Raw genomic sequence first — 20,943 nt, forward strand, 5'->3', positions numbered from 1 at the left:
CCAGCCTGAGTCCAGCTTTTGTAGAAAATCCTGGTTTTGCCCTTAGAGGCTGAGTAGCACCAATTTCATCTTTCTTTCCCCCACATCAGTTTACTTGAAGACAGCAATTAACGTAACACAAGCCAAATGTTATTAATCCTTGCTGGGATGGAGCTTGGGAAATGAAACCCATGGAGCCCTCTGAGTGTGGGGACAGCTGAGCGCTGCAAGATAGCGAGAAAACTCACAGAAGTCCCATCTTCATGGAAAAAACAGGATCAGGCCCTGAACTGAGCAGCTCAGGTCCAGCTCCATCAGGGGTGCACTGGCCAGGCTTGTGTTTTCCCACTGACAGACACCAGGACTCGGTAGCCCGTGGCTAGAGCTCTCCCATGGCACAGCATCCCTTAGGGCTGCTCGCTGCCAGCGGCTGGAGGAGTCGCAGCTGCAAGTGGGAAAGTTCCTTCCCTGAAAGTTCCTTCCCAAAGCTGCCTGTGAAATTACAACAGCAAAAACAGGAGGTGGCGTTATGCATTTAAAAAAAAAAAAATCTGAGCTGCAAAAGCTGTAAGAGACAAGAAGCTGGGAATTTTAAGGGCTTTAGATATTACCTATGGCAATGATTAAGGTTAGAGCCATGCTCTTAATTAAGGGTGATTGTAAAGGAATTTCAAACCCTCCAGGGTCTGGAGGAAGAAGAGTGAAAAAGCCATCACCGCCCCAAATTTTTAAGGCTGAAACAAATCAGGCCACTCCAGGAGGAGAAATCCTTGGAAACTCAGTCTGGAGGGATCAAGTCCTGAGTCCAAATTCATCTGTAGGAGACTTTCCCCATGCGCTCGGTCCCCAGCACCCTGCTCTGGGGTGCTGCGGCAGCTCTCCTGCAGCGTGGGGTTCGTTAGTGGTGGTGAAGTTCGTTGTGGTGTTGCATCTCCCAGCCTGGGCTTCCACGCCTGGCCCTGTCCTGCAGGTGTGATGGTGTGATGGGGTGTGATGGGGTGTGGCGGTGTGACAGCGTGTGACGGTGTAATGGTGTGTGGGCCTGGGCTTCAACTGAGCCACGGAAACATTTTGGGTTAAAAGCAGGGATTTTTGCAAGGTTTCTGGTGGAGCCCCTCAGAGAGCAGCAGTGACACACCAGCAGAGACAGGGAGATGGCTGCAGGGGACGGTGGCAGCGTGGGTGGGCACAGCCACCGCTTCTGAACCCACCACCTCATCTGAGGTATCTGGATGTTGCCTGTACTGCGAGGGCTCCTACGAACACAACTCTTACCCTTTGACTTTTTCCCTTAAAATGGGAAACCTAATGCGTAGGAGCTGATGTCTGTAGCTATTTCTGAATAAATGAAAACAAACCCATGGGCTCCATTCTTCTGCCAGGGTCCAACAAAAACAAACTGTAAGTCAGAATCTGAAGACAGAGAACAAAGGGGAAAAACACTTGAAGCAAACAGAAATCCTTTCCCTTCCCCCTGTCATAAAGCAGTTCAAAATCCCAGGCAGATCTTGGCAAGGTCACGTCTCCTTTTCATCTGCAAGGTCCTTTCCATTTATTCCTCTCCTTTCCCAGAGACTGGAATCCCGCTCTGGAGATGAAGGTGGGGTGGGAAAGCGGCTCCTCTGCGTTTCCTTTTCTCTCTCTGTTCCACGGCACCACCCACCCGCAGTGGGACACGTCACCCCCCGGCAGACACGTACAGGGATGATGCGGGTGTTTGGCACGTGGGTGGAGGACGAGCTGCGGCCACAGGGAAGCTGAACCGCTGCCCGCTCCATGCCCACAGGCGTGGTGCCACCCACGAGGCTCCGTGTCCACCCGTCACGGTCACCCACCGCCCGTCACCGTCACCCACCAGGCATCACTAGTCACAGCTCTCCCACGTTGGCCCTTGTCACGCGGGGAAATAAATAAACTTAAGTGGCTGCCCAAGTCACCACAAGTTTTAGGTGACCACGGAGGTTGGCGCTCGCTCCCCGTAGGGCGGCAGCCTGTGGAGCTGCCTCCCCACGAGGGACACGACCAAAATTTGGCTTTATCAGTTTTGCGGCCATTAACGAGGCTCACGGGCACGGGGCAGAGGCCGGAGCTCCGGCAACCGCCTCCCCGGGCCCGGCAGCCACGGCACAGCCACGGCACGGCCACGGCACGGCCACGGCACGGCCCCGCCGCGGGCCCCACGAGTGTCCCCGCTGCCCCCCCGCCACGTGGGACCTGTGGGAGAGCCCGGCGGGGGCGTGGCCAGGTGGGGGCGTGGCCTATGGGGGCGTGGCCAATCGGGGGGCGGGGTTAGCGGTAGCGGTGACGCGGCCGGCGCTGGCGGGCGCGGGGCGGGCAGGGTGGGCGTGGCCTCGCGCGCCGGGGGCGGGAGCGGGGCGTGGTCAGGCGGGCGGGGGCGGGGCGAAGCCCTCAGCTGACCGGCCGCCATTTTGTCAGGCGCTGGGAGGCCGAGCGGAGCTGGAGCTGGGGTTCGCGGCGCCGGGGCCGCCCCTGCCTGCCGCCCGCCCTGTGCCACGCCGCGCCGGGGGCGAGCACTGTCCGCGCCCCCCCCGCCTCCCCGCCCGGGATGTGAGCGGCCCGGGCCCGCAGGTCTCACCCGGCTCTAGCGGTAGCAGGAGCCGCGGCGGCCCCCCCGGCTGGGCCCGGCCCCTCAGCCCCAGCGCAGGCCCCGCGGCCCGGCCCGGCCCGGCCCGGCCCCGCCGCCGCCGCCATGGCGCTGAAGATGGTGAAGGGCAGCATCGACCGCATGTTTGACAAGAACCTGCAGGACCTGGTGCGCGGAATCCGCAACCACAAGGAGGACGAGGTGAGCGCACCCGGCCCCCGCCGCGGAGGGGCTGCCGGCTTCCCTCGGCGGGTTCCGGCGTGGCCGGCTCCCCTTCGCTCCGGCCCGGGCCTCCCTCATCCCTCCGTGCTGGCTGTCACCCGTTTCCCGGTCAGGTCCTGCACCTCCGGGCGGTCAGGGAGGGTGGGAGCCTGCCTCCGCCCCGCTGCCCGCAGGGGAGGCTGCACCAGGCCCAGGAGCAGCCGAGTGTCTTGGCCACCCCGGAAAGGGGATGTTGTTTTGAGGAAGGTGGAAGCAGGAATCAGAAGGAGGAAGATGACACTGGGGTGTAGGCCAGAAGGAAAGACTGTGGGAGGACAAGAAAGCATTAGGGGAGCAATGAGTTGAAAAGGAGGTTAAGGGAGGGTCATGCTTGGTGTTCACTTTCCCATTTAGTGTGTTACTGTGGTGTTGAGATCCCTGATATATATATATGTATATTTAAAATAGAGGAATTATTTCTTACTGCACTACAGTCAACTACTGTAGTCAACTATATATTCTTCATTGTGAAGCTGATATACAGGAAAGCTGCGTTCAGTCATACTTCAGCTTTTGAATTATTCGTGTTGTATACCTTCTGACAAAAATGTATTTCCTTGTTTCAGAGCTTTTGTAGGCAGAAAGCAATTGGATGTGTTGGCCTGTTATTCTCTCTTGTATTAGAGGCACGTGATCAGGAAATTAGTATAGGTGAAATAATTAGTCATCAAGAACATGTTATGTGAGACTTTCCACATTGAAGTGTCACATGTTAATTGGGAAGTAACGGACACTAAGGATATCATTTATGTTCATCTTCAAGTAAGTAGTCATGGCCTTAGAAGCTTCCTTATGAATGGTCGAACAGTTATACTTTGCTGGGATCTCAGTGAGCTGCTGTAGAGTCAGTGATAGGGCTAAAACTATTTATAGGCTACAAGGTCCCTCATAGGAGTGTGGTATCCAAATAGTATCAGCTATGAAAAGTATCTAGAGAAGTTGTAAACATATAACTAAACTAAATACTTAATTTAGAAAACTGGTCTTCATTACTGGTGCTGTTGGACTGGAACACAAAATGCAACTTCCAGACCACTTGAATGTTCAAATGGCTTTTAAGTCTGTTGCGCGCAGGACAAGGTGTTATTTGTTCGTGATGATACCCAAGAAACTTACATTTTTATTTTAGCATATGTTAAATTTATGGGTATTGATTTGGTGACAGAGGAAAGTAGTGCTACTGTGAAGTGTGCAGTGCCCTGCAGAATGTGGGAAACTACTTCTGCAAAACGTGGGAAGCTGCATGGAGAAGTGGAAACAGCATGTTTATGTGGACACTTACTGTGTTATACTCAAAGCTGGAACAGGTGAACAGTATTTCTATGGAGCACTTCCCCATAGCACGCTTAGGCCCGGTTTGTATGTTATGCTGCTTTTAGTAAATATACTTTATTCTTTTGTGCATAGGACAGAAAATGTTTCATCAACTGTCAAACCTCTGAGGATCTCCCTGATGAAGGTCCAGGCTGGTCCAGGCCTTTGTGGCACCAGTCCTCTATTGAACATACTGTTTTCATTTCTAAAATAATTTTGTGACAAATAGCTCCTTTTCCAGTACTTCATAAAGAGCGCAAGTGCTGTTACACAGTCAGGATTAACAAGTTCCTGTGCGTCATAAGCCATACCGAGTTCGTTCTCAGTCTGTGACGAGAAATAGTTAAAATGCATTGGCTTTGATCTCCTTTGGAGTTAGGAAAAAATACTCCTCAGACAATTTGGTAGGGCTCTGTATATTTAAAGGAAGCTGTTATACAGGTATGCACGCTCTTGAGGGTTCAGTGATGTCAAAGTCACTGTGTTATCTCTTACTGTAAGTAAGAGGCTGATGCCAATTACAATTGGACTGTAGCATGTTAGTATTTTAAACGATGGTAGCTCTTTAGTTTGAAATACAAGTTGTGAGATTTTAAAATAGTAACTGTAGGGATAGTTCCTTTTTATATCCTCATGTGCACAACAAGAATTAAAACCCGAGCTTCAGGATTTCAGCTGCTCAGTAGACGTTGCACTGATGAAATGCGTGTCTTCTGTAGTATAGACTGTTTCAGAATCCTTCAGAGATTTTGCTTAATTACATAGAGTGGCTGCAAACAGCCCAGGACTGTTGCTTTTTCTAACTCAGCTAGCTGAAGAGGCTGTAAATCTTCTGCTGTTAACATGCTGGGCGTTGATTCAGTGCTTCACAGGCCATGGTCATGGACATTTGCTAATTTTCAGGTGATGTTACAAAATCAGATTGTATTTTTGAGGAAGTAGCTGCAAAAAATTCTTCCTCCTTTTCCTACAGAGCTTCCATTGTTATTGCATCTATTAAATGTTGCTTCAATACTGAATGTAGTTGTTCAGCCAACATCTGTGTGTCTCAAGATGAGTGTCGAAGCTTAAGACACACACTCTGTCCTATTCAGAAGGGTGAATTTGTTTAAAACAAACAGCAGTGTGCTTTGGTGGCAAGGATATTAGCTGTTGATCTCAGCTCAACAAGAGTTACTCTATGAAAGGGACGTCTCTGGAGGGGAGGTACTGTGATTGTTAAATAAAAATGACATGGAAAGAAATGAAGTTGTGATTATTGCTTTGACTTTGGATTTAGTTAGGCTTTTTGCAGAAGGTTTATTTCTGTCATGTGTTGGTTCTTGTCTTTTGGAACTCAATCGTATGGAAATTCTGCCATCACTTTTTCCTTCATCTTTCTGGGCAGTCTCTCCTGGTAGATAGGAGATAGTAAGATTTATTCCTCTCCAGTTCCTCTGCAGCTACTGTCACAAGCGGGTCTGTCTGGTATTTCACAGGCATCGAGGACGTGTTTGTGGTGCAGGATGCTCCAAATGGCTGTCACTTTGGTTCAGACAACTGTGTTTCTCAATACAGCTTTTCAGTAGACCTGCTGCATTCTTGCTTGATGATTATATGTTCGTCCTGTATTGCTGGGACTCTTAAGTGCATACCCCAAGGCTTGTTGTGAAGTAAATGGAGCACCACAAGCTCTTTTCCAATAAATTTTAAGAGTCCTCCTCAGCTCACTGGAGGAACTGAGAGGGTGCTGGAGGCTGTCTGACACTTTAGCTTGCATCCTTGCTGCAGAGTGCTTAATTACCTGTCAGGGGTCATTTTAATTATAGTTTCTTGTCTGTATCTAAAGCTGACCCATTTATGTTTAAAACCCTGAAACTGAAGCGATGGTCTTCTGTAAGGATGAGAGGTAAGGGATAGGAGTTAGCTGACACAGTCACTTTTCTGTGCAGACATACTCTGTCTATTTTCCAGTCTTCCGGGGAAAATTGGAGCTGCATCATCCCTTTGTGAAGTAAGGGATGGAAAGAATGAGGTAGCAGAACAGCATTAGGTTTTTTCCTAGTTTGACGTGTTGTGTTTACTTTTCAACACTGTACAGGTGCTTTAATCCCTGTGGTGTCTCCCAGTGCCAGCTCAAAGTTTGAGGGAAAGCCAAACGTGCAAGAAAGACTTGTTCTTACTCTGTTCTCCCCCAATCTTCACTTTCAATATCTCATTCTCTCTTTCATTTGGAAAACGAATCCTCTTGTTAGTGAAAGCAGTTAGTCTTTCACCTGTTACTAGGTGGTTTTGCACCCTATGGAATAACTTCTCCCACTTTGTGCCTACTTTTTATGGATGTGCTACAGAGGAGGTTCAAGGGGGGAGTGGCTTGTACCATAGACTGTTGAAAGTAGAACGGATTTTTTTCCTAGATATCCCAAACCGAGAAATTATTTCTGCTTAGGGGTGTTCTCCTGAATGTGAAATAAAGGAAGGGATAATCCTTTTATGCTGTTTGGCTCTTGCAGAGTGTTTTGCATTTGCAGTTAAGAAGTTTGTTGCTCCCAACAAGGAAGCTACTGTCAGATGCTATGGTGAGAGGTTCCTTTATAAAACTGAGATGATACAATAACTGAAACAGAGATGTTAAATGAGTGGTGCTTTGTCCTGTTCAGACCATAGCCCTCTGTTTCAAGTGCCTTTGATTTACTGGAGCACATTTAAGGAGTGAGAAGGAGTTAAAAAAAGTCCTGCACAAAATGTCTGCGCACTTCTCTCATAACTATGAGAAAATTGCCTCCCTCTTCTTTCAGAGAATCTGCTGCTTTTGTGCCAGGATTAGCACTTAATGTTTTTGGTAATCGTTACTTTCAGGGAAAAGAGTATTAAAATATTCACATCTTCTGGTGTGTAGTGTTTGGTGATAAGTATCTTGTTGCTCGTTTATATTTAAGAAGTTGTTTTGTACAGAAGCAAGTTGGAAGAGCAAAAGGAGCAATCAGTGTTTCTGTTTGGAAAAAATAAAAATTAATTTCAGTTGATAATATAATGCTGAGAGGTGTGTTGAGCATTCATGCTGTGAAATATATATTTCACTGCTCAAGGACCGGGCTTACCGTGTCCTCACTTCTTAGTGGCTGTTACCTAAGGACAGTGAACTTGTATTGTTAAAAACCCCTTTTCCTCTAAATATAGGGCTGCTGTGCTCGACTGCACACTTCCAGCTACTTCTCTGACATGTTTTCAGGTGAAATGATGATGTAAGGAGTTTTGAGGAATCTTTTAACATCACGAATGTCTTTTGGGTGCAGCCTGTCATCAAAGCTGAAGACCATCTAATGCTGTGGTCTTCTGACAGCTTGGCCTCTAGCCACTGTTGCAGTATTAGTATCTAGTGGTAAAGGATATGGGGTAGAACACAGTCAGGGAATTCTGAGGAATGCTGAAAAGCTTGCTGGTACCCAAGACTGAAAAAACAGCCCAACTGATAGGCAACGTGCAGTTCATTGATGACAGACAGCTCTTTCAGTCACTGGTGCTCGATCAGTTACTGCTTGTCATATGTGTGTTAATATCTTTGAAGGGAGCTCATTATTCCACCCACTTCCAAGTGGATCTAGAGTTGCTATTGTTAATTCTTTGAGCATTTGAATCACTGGAAAAGACAAAGTCGGAAATAGAAACAATACACAAAAGAGGGTTGGATAAGGACCTCACACCAGTTGGTAACAAAGCAGACTAGTAGTGGCCTTCAAGGTAGCAAGGGCCGGTGTAACAGTGTCCCTGCCTTACCTGCTGTGTCACGGAAAATAAAGGGCCTGGAGCCATGGAACATGAGCCAAGATGTGGGCTTTTTCTTGTGTGATTACAAGCAGAGAGCAGCTGAGGCTTTGCATTAGTGCTGCCTTTCATTAGCTTCTTGCTTTCTACTGTGTTAAATATTACTTAATTGGCTGTGGCATAAGTGGGGCTAATAGCTTTGTTCCCAGTCCAGATCCTTTTGTAGCCATCTCTTCTGAGGGTTTGAAATGCTCCAGACAGATTGCTTTCTCGCATATGTGTAAGAAAAAAAATCTGCCTAGGCAGGTCCAGGGGAGAGGAAGAGCTTTCTGGTACCTCGTCCGAAGAAATGGTGTGGCCCGTGCACTGCACCTTTTGCGAGGCCAGTGGAAGAGCAGCCAGAAAAAGCAAAGTAGAATAAAGACACTAACTACATTTCTGTACTGTGGTCATCTTCAGAGTTGTTTATTTGATGCTTTTTAATGCAGCTGTCTTTGTCCCAGTGCTGAGTGCAGAAAATGGGGGCTTTTGTGATTTCCTCTGATGTCATCAGTGTCCACAAAAGTCACTGAAAAACCTCTTCCTCTGTGATGTGGGTTGGTGAATATATTCGGTGTACAAAAAGTACCTTTAGGTTTTTCACTTAGAAATGGTCTTTGGTAGCGTATCCTGTTTCTGGTGTGATGTGAAGAGCATCAAGGCAGCATTAAACAACATGCACCAAGTCATGGGACCAGTTACAAAGAAGCATTTTTGTTCCTTAGATTATTAAAAAAACTGATCGTTCATGCTGAAAAATAGAAATGCTTCCATAACCTAAAGGGGAGTCTGCTCAAATCCAGCTGACAAGAAGTATAAAGACATTTGAGCAAGGTCAAAGGTGCAGAAAATAACATGGTTAGTGGTAGCGTTAGTAGCTCATAAAGGTGGTTGAGTACTTTTTTAAATAAGAAGCATACATTCAAAATAACTGACAGTGCTTACGAGTCCTGTTGAATACTGAAGTGTAACCGAGCATGAAAAAAATATTTGATTCATACCAGGTTACCTCCTCGGTCGCTGGCCCATAGGCTGATCAAATGGAGTTTGTAGACCATGTAGTTGAGTGCTGGTTTTTGTCTTAGCTCTTTCCTTTTTATTGATGTTTATTTTATGACCTAGGTGTTCAAACCTGTTAGCTTTCGCTGAGAGATTGCTGTGTTAAAAGGTGTGTAAAGGGAAGTAGTCATCAATGTGGGTGTGTGAAACTTTCTTCCAGTGGGTTCAATCTTCATGGCAAATTCAGGTTGCATAAAATACATCTAGCTACCACGGTGTGACTATGCTTCAACCTTGAGGAATATAAGTTTGTTTAGAGCAAGTGGTAAGATTGTACAGCAGGGAGTAGGTGAACAAATTTGCTTTTAATTACACAAATATTTGTAGTGAATTTAAGAAGTCGGCGGAGGCCATGATCCATGGTTTTGTTCATTGCCCTTCTTACCTTTCCATAACTGAGAAGTACTCATAGCTTTGCATAAATCAGTGTTACATCTTTGTAACATTTTCAGTGTTACATGTTTATATAGTACTAATACATCATTAAGCATCTTTATTTTGTGATATTTCCCTCTGAACTAATCACAGTCAGCCGAGTCTCGGAAACAATAGCTACTTCAGTTTCTTAGAAGGAAGTGACTGTTTCCTGTATGTACAACAAAACACGTGCTTGTAAGGAAGCCTACCTTTGTCAAAGCCTGAAATTATGCACAAAAGTATGTCTGGAACTAGCAAATTGAAAAATCTATTGTACAAGTACTTGCACAGCTTTTTGCATAGTAATGTGAAAATAAAAGTTTGAGTACATCTTGTGTTTGCAGGGATAAGCACTTTTATCTGACGCATATCTCTGGTCTTAAAAGTTGTCTGCTCAGGTATGATTTAGACGGCACAGGCCCCTGAGGATTGTTTAATTGCCATGCAATTAAATTAACAAATACTGTGATCAGACTGGAGATACATTAAGGGACATCTCTGGAGCCTTGATGATGGTACATGCTTACTGATTTATGTTGGACCATTTTCATAGAATCCTAGAATGGTTTGGGTTGGAAAGGACCCTAAGTCTCATCCGGTCCCACCCCCCTGCCACAGGCAGGGACATCTTCCACTAGCCCAGGTTGCCCAAAGCCCCGTCCAACTTGGCCTTGAACCCTTCCAGGGAGGGGGCAGCCACAGCTTCTCTGGGCAGCCTGTGCCAGGGCCTCCCCACCCTCACAGCAAAGAATTTCTTCCTTAGATCTAATCTGTCTCCCCTCTTTCAGTGTAAAACCATTACCCCTTGTCCTATCCCTACCCCCCTGATCAAGAGTCCCTCCCCCCTTTCCTGTAGCCCCTTTAAATCCTGGGAGGCTGCTCTAAGGTCTCCCCGGAGCCTTCTCTTCTCCAGCTGAACCCCCCCAACTCTCTCAGCCTGTCCTCACAGGGGAGGTGCTCCAGCCCCTGAGCATCTTCGTGGCCTCCTCTGGCCCCGCTTGAGTGTCTGTGTCCTTCTGATGTTGGTGCCCCCAGAGCTGGACCCAGCACTGCAGGGGGGTCTCACGAGAGCAGAGCAGAGGGGGACAATCACCCCCCTCGCCCTGCTGGCCACACTGCTCTGGATGCAGCCCAGGACATGGTTGGCTTCTCTGGGCTGTGAGCGCACATTGCTGGGTAATGTTGAGCTTCTCGTCAACCAACACCCCCAAGTCCTTCTCCTCAGGGCTGCTCTCAATCCATTCTCTGCCCAGCCTGTATGTGTGCTTGGGATTGCCTAGGCCCATGTTTTGGGTTTTGCCCTCTAATACCCACTTATTTGTTGGCATCTCAGGCTAGCCCGCCTGGGGAGGTGGTCCAGGATGGCTTCTGTAGCTGTCCTGTAGCTTCCTGCATAGGTGCTCTTTCATGTGAAATATTTCAATTGTCTTTGGGTAAACAGCCAAAAAGGTGTTCTCCGTGGGAGACAGCCCGGTGCTCGGAGAGATGCGGCTGGTGCTGCAGTGCTCACCGTGTCTGGGGGGGTGTGTTGGCCTGGGTCTTGCTTGGAACCACTTCGGACAAGCAGCTGCCACTCTACATCAGTTGCTTCTCTGAAATCCAGTCCTTCTGTGTTACGTACCTGTTCAGACGATCATACGTGTTTTTCTACAGTGTCTTATGGTGCTGTAGTGCTTTGTTTGGGGTTGTTTAATATCTGCTCTGAAACTGGTAGGTCTATGCTACTTGCTTGGCATTCCTCTGAATTTTTAAAGTAAGGTTCAAAGGCTTTTATTCGTTTTTGAATCCGTTTAGGATAGATGGATGCATCATGCCAGATTTCAGTTGGTATGTATAATTTCAGTAAACAGTAAGAAAAGAAAAAAGTGTAAATAGACTTTTTGCATTCCTCCATCAGTGGTGTTTGGCCAAGGAGTCTTCCTATCTCGCCTTGGTTGTACTAGACAAGGGGGTAGTGGATAATGCATCATATTCCTAATAAATAATACAGGAGGAGACTGCTGCAAATGACATGGCAAAGGTTCACCTTCATGCCTCCAGTGTTTTTCACTGATGAGAACAGGACATTGGTCTAGGATCTTATGGCTACCTACAAGATTAGTGAATAAATCCCTGGAAAGCTGGGTAGCAAAGGCAAACTACAACATGTTAAAACACATATAGCAATACTGTTTATCAGCAGATGAGTGGAAGATAAGCTTGGCTTTTTCAAAATGCCTTTCAAGTTGTAACATGTTTTTTGAGCTCTTTATTGCCTCTGACTACCCTCTGCACCATTTTATTTTGGCTGCTGCAAACCTGCTTAAATGAATGCTGTGCAATTTCTTAGTTATTGCTTATATTGTGTTATATGCTTATCTGCTTTGCTTGGTTTATGGTTTTAGTGAAGTTGACAGAGTGATACTGTGTGGACACATGTGCCTCGAATTCCGTTTCTGTGTGGCCATGGAGTAGTCTTAACAAAGGATCCAGTTATCTCAAATAGCTTTTTCTACGGTATTTAAATAATATCATATTTGTAGTTATGTATGACAGAAGTTAACATTTAATATGCTTGTCTCTAACACCGTGTCCAAGTGAGTGGAAAGCAGCACGTTTTGCTTTTTTACGCTCTTGTCTGTTACTGCAGTTCATTTATTCTGTGCTGTCATGGTACAATGCTTGTGTTTCAGGTACTGTAGTCAATTATAGGTGTATAAATTCTATTTGACTAGTTCAGTAGTGTTTGATGTGAAGTACTGCTTTTGGGGGTTTTGCTAGAAGCCTGGCAAGTGATACTTACTCCTTTGCAGCCTCCTTCCCAAATTAGGAGGCGGCAGCTGATCTGCGCTGTGCTTGTAACAGAATCTTCTGCTTGAAGCACAAACAAATTCAAAAGTTGCTTCACCTCTACAAGATGTCTGTGGTGTAACTGCCTTTTGTGTTAAGCATCGTGGTCATGTCACATGGCTTGTGCCCCACAGGTAGTATTTCTTAAGATTATAAGAAAAAAAGAAAGGGATGGGCAGTTGTTGCTGGTTCTTCCCTTTTTTGGGAAGATGCCCAGTTGTCAGTGGGCATCATACTCTCATGTGAGATTGTCATGTGCTTGCACTCAATGTGATTTCATGGAGGTTAATGGCAAGCCTATGTCTCAAAGTGCTACAAAAAACCTAAATCCTACAGTGCTTAAAACAAAAGAAATGTCATATTTTGTGTTTTTCAGTTATTTATTTTTATGTTCTACTTATTCCAGACTTTTTCTGGTTTAGAATGGTGTGGTTACACATTTATATCGGAACCTATCTTGCTCCTTGTGGCATTCACTGTTAATCATCATTTTCTTAAAACACTGTATTTAACCCTGAAAGTGCAAGAGAAATAGGGACTAATGTTCACTGACATTTTGCTGTTTCATCTGGGTGGAGAGCACTTTGCTGTTGCAGTAAGTGACAGGTTTGAATCTCAAATCAGCTGCACCAGATCCAGTGGGTTGAGGCTGGATCCTGACAAGGACTTTGGTGGAGGAATTCTGCTGCATTTGGTTTGCTGGACTGTAACCCTAAGTGGTAAGAATATGAGTTTGCCTTCTCTTGGTTTCAGAAGATGGTATATGGTTGAGATAAGAGTACAGCTTCTTTAAGACTATTGGAAATTAATAGCTTTCATGATTAAATGTATTATAAAGGTTCTGCAATGATATTCATTCTAATTGTTAGTGTCTTCTCATCAGCAGATGAAAGTACAGCGTAGGGAGCCCCATTTCCTAGGAGTGTAATTGCTGGTCGGTTAGATTAGTGATTTTTCTACTTTGTTAACATATTGCTTGAAAAAAATTAGTCTTCTGTGAACACCTCTGAAATTGTCAGCAAACCTCAAGTTCTGTCTTGGCTGGAGCTTGGAATAAAGTTTTAGTGTTTTTCAAAGTTAATTCAAAAAACATGTCTTGGGAAATGAGAAATCCTATAAACTGACATTTTGGCTTCTTACCATGACCCACTTTTTCTTCCCTCCCTCCCGCCATTTCAGAGGGATTGTGTGTTTGATTTGTGATACCTTCATTCTTATTTTAGCCACTTGCATTCATTTAAATGCACATATTTTCTAGGTGAGGTCTTGGAATTCTGGAGGAATTTGGGCTTATTTTGAAAATTAGCTTGTATCTTTTATTAATGGCTATAAATGCTTACTGCCTCTGTTTGGTGGAATACATTAAGAAATGACAGTTACGACTTTGTGCTGTATTCACAGCTTTGAGTAATTACTGCTAACATCTGCACGCTTTACTGGGGTTTTAGCTGTGCTGCCCTGAGTGTGTTTCTGTAATCTTCCTCCTTCTGAGGGATAGGGAGAGAAAACAATCACCCAAGTGGTTGCTATAGCATTTCATTAAGGAAGCATTTCCACTGATCTGGGAAAGGCTCCTTTCCCACTTGGCAGCCTAGCACAAATAAAAGAGCTCCTCTCAGCTTTTCTCCCTATGTTATCATATGCCCTTCAGCTTCTGACTGCAGCCTTGCAGCTTTGCCTGGGTTGCCATCATTCTGAGGGTGTTCTTTCGCTTAATGGCTCTGCTTGTTCTCCACTACGCCGGGAGTGAAAGGCAGCCTTGTAATTGCCTTGCTTGCTCAAAGCAGTCGGGCTGGGAATGGCCAAAGGTCTATAAATATTGTCTTAGAAGTGCTCCTCAGTTGACCGACCAAAATGTGTGAGTAAGTGAGTAGCATCCCAGGAAGATGTCGAATAAGACTATCACAGAATTAGTAAGGAATTAATAGTTAAGAAATATATTGGTGTATAAATGAATACTGTGAGCATAAATGAACTCTGAAGTACTTCCCTTTTGCATTCCTTTCTTCATGGGATCTCAAAAGCATTTAAGTAAAAACTGAGCCAGTTGTATAGTGGGAAGTATTTCTTTGGAACTGCCACGCTAGGAAACTGCTATGTTAGAAGGATTTTATGCAAAAACTATCAGTGAATCAATGCTGGGAAAGATACCCTCATTTTTTTCCTGTTTTGGTATGTAAATTGTTTTTCCTGCAAATATTTAGGCCTTGCTGGGTGACTACCATATTTTCTTCATTGCATCCAATGGTTGTTCTCCCTTTTACTGTCTAGTTTGACTCCACTGAACAGCTTGCAGGCTGCAGCGTGGGACCTGAGGGTCAGTGTGAAAATGCTTTGGTGCAGCCTCCTGTCTGGTGCTTTGCAGAGGTCAGCGATTCCACTAAAGAGCTGCACACGCCTACTCGTTTCCTTCGTATTTATGTAGATGTTAAATGTGGTAGGGAATCTGGCTAGGGTGTGGTGGTTGGGTTTCAGATTTAAGTGGGAGACTAATCAGTTTTCTTCATATGGCTCATTCATGACAGTGCTACTCCACAGAGATTAACAAAAAGTTAATACCTGCTGATCCTTTAAAGCTTTCTATATATAGGGTCTTTCGTTCCTTGTAGTCTTTTAGGATTTGAAGTACAGCTATTTTGGAAGGATTTATTTCTGTTCTTCAAAATCCCTTATTTTTAGTTTCAGATCTGATTCTGAGTTCCGCAATATACTTCTCCAGAAGTTGCTCATGGCGTTAGGCTAACTGCTAGGCAGGCATTTTTCTGAAGGCTGCTGGGCCATCGAGTGTGGCTGGTGACTCGGGAGCCTGTATTTAGCTGTGCTAGACTGTACATTATTGAACTTTACTCTTTTTTTTTTTTTTTTTTGTCCCCTCTTGGTCACACAGTGGTTTGTGTTCGACTCCTAAGCTGATGTTTAAATAGCTCGGGGATGGATGCTGTGGGAAATGACAATAATGCTTTCTGGTTATGGACGTAAAGACCGAGAACCTGCGTGCCAGTATTCTGCACTGAGACCCAATGCTGACCTTGCTGACCAAGATGTGGCAACGAGATACACATGTGAAGGATTCTGTGACGCTGTCCCAGCGTGCTCTTATGTGTGCATAAAATATTCAAGGCTAGGTACAATGTATTTGTAGATCAGTTGCATGTTGTGTAAGTCATTCTTTCAGCATCTCCAACCAAGTATTAATTTTCTAATATTAGAAGCTTTTTTAGTTTATAGGCAAGAGTTTAGACTTCCTGTGGGTGTTGTCTGGATCTGAATCACTCTCAAGCAAAGGGTTTAGAATCCCGAATCTTCTGCTTCTGGGGAGAAGTCACCTGGACTCTACGTTGCTGACCATTTGGGGGGCGATGCCATCTCCAGTGTTGGCAGATGTCATCGACTCGCCCGTATCCAGGTGAAGAGATGGGTGTCTGTAGAGGAAAGGGTTGCTTGGTGTTTAGCCTGCCCTCCCTCAACATGAAAATTCCTATTGCAAAGATAGTATTTCTGTCCCAAATACAGGCATTTAGGAATATCTTAAATTTCTTCAAGTAAACTCATTTGCCCGCTTTCTTCCATCTGACCTGAGTTACATTCTGCTGGAGAGCAGGGCTGCTGCTCTTTGAGGGACCTCAACAGGCTGCAGGAATGGATCAGTCAAGAGCTCTGTGAAGGTCAGCAAAGACTTTTACTAAAAGTCTCAAAATAAGAAATGTGATTCCACCTGATCTTACCAGTGCTATGGAGGAGCTGGCTTTTATCCCTCTGTAAGTGCAAGGTTTGAGAGAAAAGCCAGGTAAATTATTCTGCTTCTACAGAAGCTGCTAAACCAGTGAAGCTGCTGCTCCTCTGAATTATGTGCATTCACTGTGCATCCTGATGGTGGATTCAAATTCTGTTATTGCTAAACTCTGGATGATGGCAGTGTAAATTGCTGTAACATGACTGCTGCTTGGAGTATGAAGTCCCTGCATTAAAATTCAGTTGCTACCTTTCCTCACCTAGATCATTGCAGTGTCTCTTTGCACTAAAGACCTTGCACAATTTCTTTTTGTCACCGCTATTTATTAAAAATAACTTTCTTCTAGTAGCAAACTTTTATGACTTGAAGCATGAGCATCACTCTAGGACATCTGTGAAAGACCAAAGAGTGGTTGGGATAATACACAAAATTTAGTGGCAAGGGGAGAAATGTTAATTAAAGGCAGGCCAGTAGAATTCTGTGCTGAAAATATCTTTTTGGTGGAAGGTAATGATATTCGGGCAGGATTTTACTTTGAAACTAGGTAATCTGCTTCTGAGCCGGTTCCTCTGGCAGTTGATTTATTTATATGGAATGTGAAATGTCCTGGTGCGTGTGTGGCTTTCTAAAGAGAGATTATGTCTCTGCATTTAAATTTTCATGATTTCTGTAGCAGATACCTTTAGTACTTAAATCATGATTAATTGTGAACTGAAAGAATCTCTGACTGAGCTAACCCTATTTATAAAGTAAAATCTGTACAGATATTTTTTTAATCATGCATTTGCCGCATCCCTCCCACAAGCACAGATGTGACTGTTTGGAAAGAAGTGAATGACCAATATTTAAATGTAAACATTGTGACATTTGGTGCTATGAATTCCTAGAAATTCATACAAATAACTGTTGCTTATCAAAATGTGTAAATGGCAAAATTGCTCATCTAAGTTGTGATGCAGGGAGGGGGTGTCCTCGCCGTGGGTGGGGTGGGTGACAAGGGTCATCCCATAGGAGATGTGCGCTGTGTCCTTCAGGCGTGAGGGCTGTTGTGGGTGCACACCTGGAGTGCCATCTGTATACAGCGTGCCCAAAAGAACTCAGTATTTTCATCAGTCATCTTAAATTTGTGGGCTTTTAATGTGTTGGACATAGTTTTTTCTAGACACGTAAGGCACGGGTGATCTCTGACTTCCCGTTGAGGTAAGTGACCAGTGTTCTAAGAGTGGTGGAACCCGGGTTTCATTCAGGCCCCTAGGTACATGTTCTCCATTAAACAACTTTTTTCACAAATCTTTGAAACTAGAGCTCTAGACTGAACAGTGTAATTGCGAGGGAGAGGGAGGAGAAGGGAAACCACTGAAGAAAACATCTTGGTTTTGTAAAAGAATTGTGATGTTTCTTGTTAATGAGTAATTTTGTCAGAATTAAGTGCTTACCTAAATACTCTGTGTGTGTGAGATTTGGTGCTTGCAAACTATGAGTTCTGCTGCTTCTCCCCACTAACATGCTGGAAATCTACAAAACTGGTAAAGGAGCACAAATTTTTGTTTGTTTGTTTTCCTCAGGCAAAATACATCTCGCAGTGCATAGATGAGATCAAGCAGGAGCTCAAGCAGGATAACATTGCAGTGAAAGCAAATGCAGTCTGCAAACTTACATATGTAAGTGCCTTGCTGGGATACGATGTAATTGCATCTTTATTTTGTCTTTCTTGCTGACTAGGAGCTAGTCTTCAGCCTGAATGCTTGCTTTCCTTAGACTGAAGGTTTTCAGACTGTTGTAAGTGCAGGCTGCAGGTGAAAGTGTTCCCACATGTGTCTGACATCAGAGGCTGGTCATTGTGCTGGCACTAGTATTGGTACAATTTTATTTTGTTGAGATAGGTCAGGAAGCTAATCTGATTTAAAACTAATCCAGTTTTAAAAAGTTGTTTTCAACTGGATTGTTTCTTATCACATAGTTGTATGAGCACTTGAAACTGGTGTTTATTTCTCTTTGCACAGTCCTTTGTCAAGAAGGAGAGGAGGGAAATACTGTTAAAAATATTTTTGTGGTTCTTTTCTAGTTTTTATTTTAAAAATCCAGGGAAAAAACCCTTCACAATGAAGCTTATATAACTGCATGTGTGTTACCTGAAATTCATGCAGACTATTTAAAACTTGCTTCTGGTGGGACTTCGAGACATCTTTCACTTACTGTGAGTGGCATAGAATGTAACATTACTCATAAACTTGATGTCTTATAGTATTATTTTTGGACTCTTGTTACATCTTCAGTTTTGTGAGGTATCTTGACCTATTTTCTTGAGTCTCTTATTTCATTAGTTTGTTATCTTGGCTTCTTTGCTCACAGTTACAGATGCTGGGCTACGACATCAGCTGGGCTGCTTTCAATATTATTGAAGTCATGAGTGCATCGAAGTTTACATTCAAAGTGAGTTCTCTGTGTAACTACAGCTGTACTAGCCAAGCTGTTTCATTACTGCATCTAATGAATGCATTGGTATTACTTTTGGTTTGCTTTCTTCAAGGAGAAAGGGAGTAGATTGTATTGTTTTCTAGTACATGGATAATACTTGGCCTGCTAGTATAGGCTTTTTTACCAGATAGCTGTCAGATATCTTTTGTGAAAAAACAGGGTATTTTTATGTGAACACTACCTAAGATGCCTAGTAGCAGGCGTATTTTATTTTGTAATAGCTTTATAATTTTTTCTTGAAAGGTTTTGTTCATGCTCTGTGTTGCAGACCTTTTTCACCAAACAGGATGGAATGTTACTTCGCAAAGAATAGTTTCCAAATTGGGCTTTAGTACCTGAAAGTCAGGAGTCCAAACAGACAAAATAAATGTAATGTTCTCCATTTTTCCTACTGACAACTCTACCTTATTTCTAAATCTTGGTGGTCATTGAATCTGTATGTTCTAACAAAGTAGAGACAGTGAAGCTAGTTTTATTATCCTTAAGATAGATTTATTATCACTAGAGATGTTACTTGTCTGAGATTATTCTTTCCTGATGTAAACCCCTTTTTCTAGAGAACCCTGTCATGCCTCTTCTGTTATGCAAACTTCCTGCCTAATGTTCATCTTTTTAATATTGCTTAATAAGCTACCAGTTGTTCATCTAAACATTGTCTAAACTTAATAAAAATTTTTTTTCCTCGTTGCCTTTTTATAGAGAATCGGTTACCTAGCTGCCTCTCAGTGCTTTCATGAAGGAACTGATGTAATTATGTTGACTACTAATCAGATCAGAAAGGTAAGCTTTTTACTTCAGTTCTTAATTTTTTCCTTGCACTGTCTCCCCACTTGTATTTTCAAAACTGTGCACAGTATTTCTCTGTTAGGAATATAAAGGTGTTTAAGTAGAATTCTATTTACTTGATTCACTGTCTAATCCTTCAGCTTGTGCAAGGAAAGTAATGAAGTACTTGGGAGCTGTCCATAGGCTTCCCTCGTGCTGTCTCATACCAGCTCTCTGTGTTTGTTCATCTCAGTGGATGGTGACAACAGTAACCTTTGTTAATATTGCTAGTCTCTTAGGCAGCCCTCATAAGAATGTAATGGGTGAGAAAAATGTCCCCATTCCTGAAGTAAAATGAGCAGTCACCTGGCTCCACAAAATTTGTTTGCGAAGGCCTGTTCGTCTAGTAATAACAGATCAGGCTTCTGACTTCTTTGGTATAATTGTGTGTAAAAATGGTAAAGAGTGTATATAAAGTGGTGTTCTGTATTAATGTACTGAAATGTGTCATATTCATTTTCATAGAGCTTTTTCACTTGACTTTTTTCAGAGTTATTGGCTTGCAAGGATATTTTTCCTTTTTTCAGATTACAGATATATTTTTAAAGCTCTTAAGTTTATTTTTTTAAGTGTCGCTGCTTTAAAACTTGACTGATCCAGAACAAGATGTGCCTACGTTTTTATCATCTGAGTAGCTAAAATGTCTTTACTTAAAAAAGATCAGTGGGATGTTATCCAGTATCTTTCCTAAAGAACTAGTGCTTTTCCCTTTACCTGTTAAACTATGCTGCTCTGACAAGTGCATATTTTTAATAATGTCCATCCATTTTCTTTATTATGGAGATTTTATTATACTGAATTTCAGTCACTAGGTTATTCCTTTTCGTGCCTGAGTTTTTACAGAAAGGCATAAATAAAGATGCTTTTTCATGTTTCATTGATCTAGCAACTTTGTATTTTAAGGGATTATCAGTTCTTAAAATACATTAATGGCTGAATGAATTGCAAAGTTTTGTTGCTCCTTAAGAAGTAGATTTCATTATTTGTAAAGTAGAATCTAATTTCCTACCACCTGCAAAAGGTTTTAAAATGAGATGCAAATGGCACAGAACCCTGAAGGCCTGACTATGATCAGCTCTTCTAAAGCAGCCTCTGTGTACACATGAATCTGGACAGTTAATTCTGGTAGTTCATGTGGAAATGTTCTCTGCAGTTCGCTTCGTGTTTTTGTTTCCCAATAACTGCAGTTAAGGAGTGATCCTGTGACACTCTGTATTCATTGAGGTCTGGTTTTATAATCTACACTTGAACATACTCAGATATGAATATTAATATTGTTAGGAGTCTGAAGCTTAAAAATACCTGAAAGACCGTGTAGGATACTGACTACAAATAAGTCCAAATAAACTTGACCAATAAAATGTATTCTACACCCTAGCTTGTGTTAGTCTTTATGGACTGAAAGTTATGGGGCTGCCAGCAGCTTGGAAGGAAAGTAATCTCGTTTCTCTGTTAGAGAGATTAAGCTAGGATGCTGTTAAGCACTGGACAAGAGTGCCTGTTCCCAGGGAAGTTGATGACAGCTGGGCTTTGACTTAGCAGGGTTAGTATTTAATACCAGCTTTTTTAGTATTTTAAACGTGTTTGTGATCATGTCATGAGTTTTTAAAAATTATTTGTCATTCCTAAAATACCGCCGAGATACAATATCTGTAGTTGC

At 43.5% G+C, this 20,943-nt stretch overlaps 1 protein-coding gene across 4 annotated transcripts in view; it reads left to right on the top strand.

Annotated features, from left to right (window-relative positions):
• Positions 1-2,436: 2,436 nt before the first annotated feature.
• Positions 2,437-20,943, top strand: part of AP3D1 (adaptor related protein complex 3 subunit delta 1) — a 46,233-nt gene continuing 27,726 nt past the window's right edge. For 2 of the 4 annotated variants that reach the window (XR_012621130.1, XM_074808979.1), the window contains exons 1-4: positions 2,439-2,785; positions 17,546-17,641; positions 18,333-18,413; positions 19,158-19,238. Coding sequence is in view for 2 of the 4 variants with exons in the window: in XM_074808979.1 (XP_074665080.1) it covers positions 2,690-2,785; positions 17,546-17,641; positions 18,333-18,413; positions 19,158-19,238 (354 nt within the window). In the remaining 2 variants the exon portion in view is untranslated. Of the gene's footprint in view, positions 2,786-17,545; positions 17,642-18,332; positions 18,414-19,157; positions 19,239-20,943 lie in introns of all 4 variants that reach the window. The other 2 variants (XR_012621131.1, XM_074808980.1) reach the window with 2 other exon arrangements.

The sequence above is a fragment of the Strix aluco genome, chromosome 29 (genome assembly GCF_031877795.1).
Source record: "Strix aluco isolate bStrAlu1 chromosome 29, bStrAlu1.hap1, whole genome shotgun sequence".
In the NCBI taxonomy this organism is placed as follows: domain Eukaryota; kingdom Metazoa; phylum Chordata; class Aves; order Strigiformes; family Strigidae; genus Strix; species Strix aluco.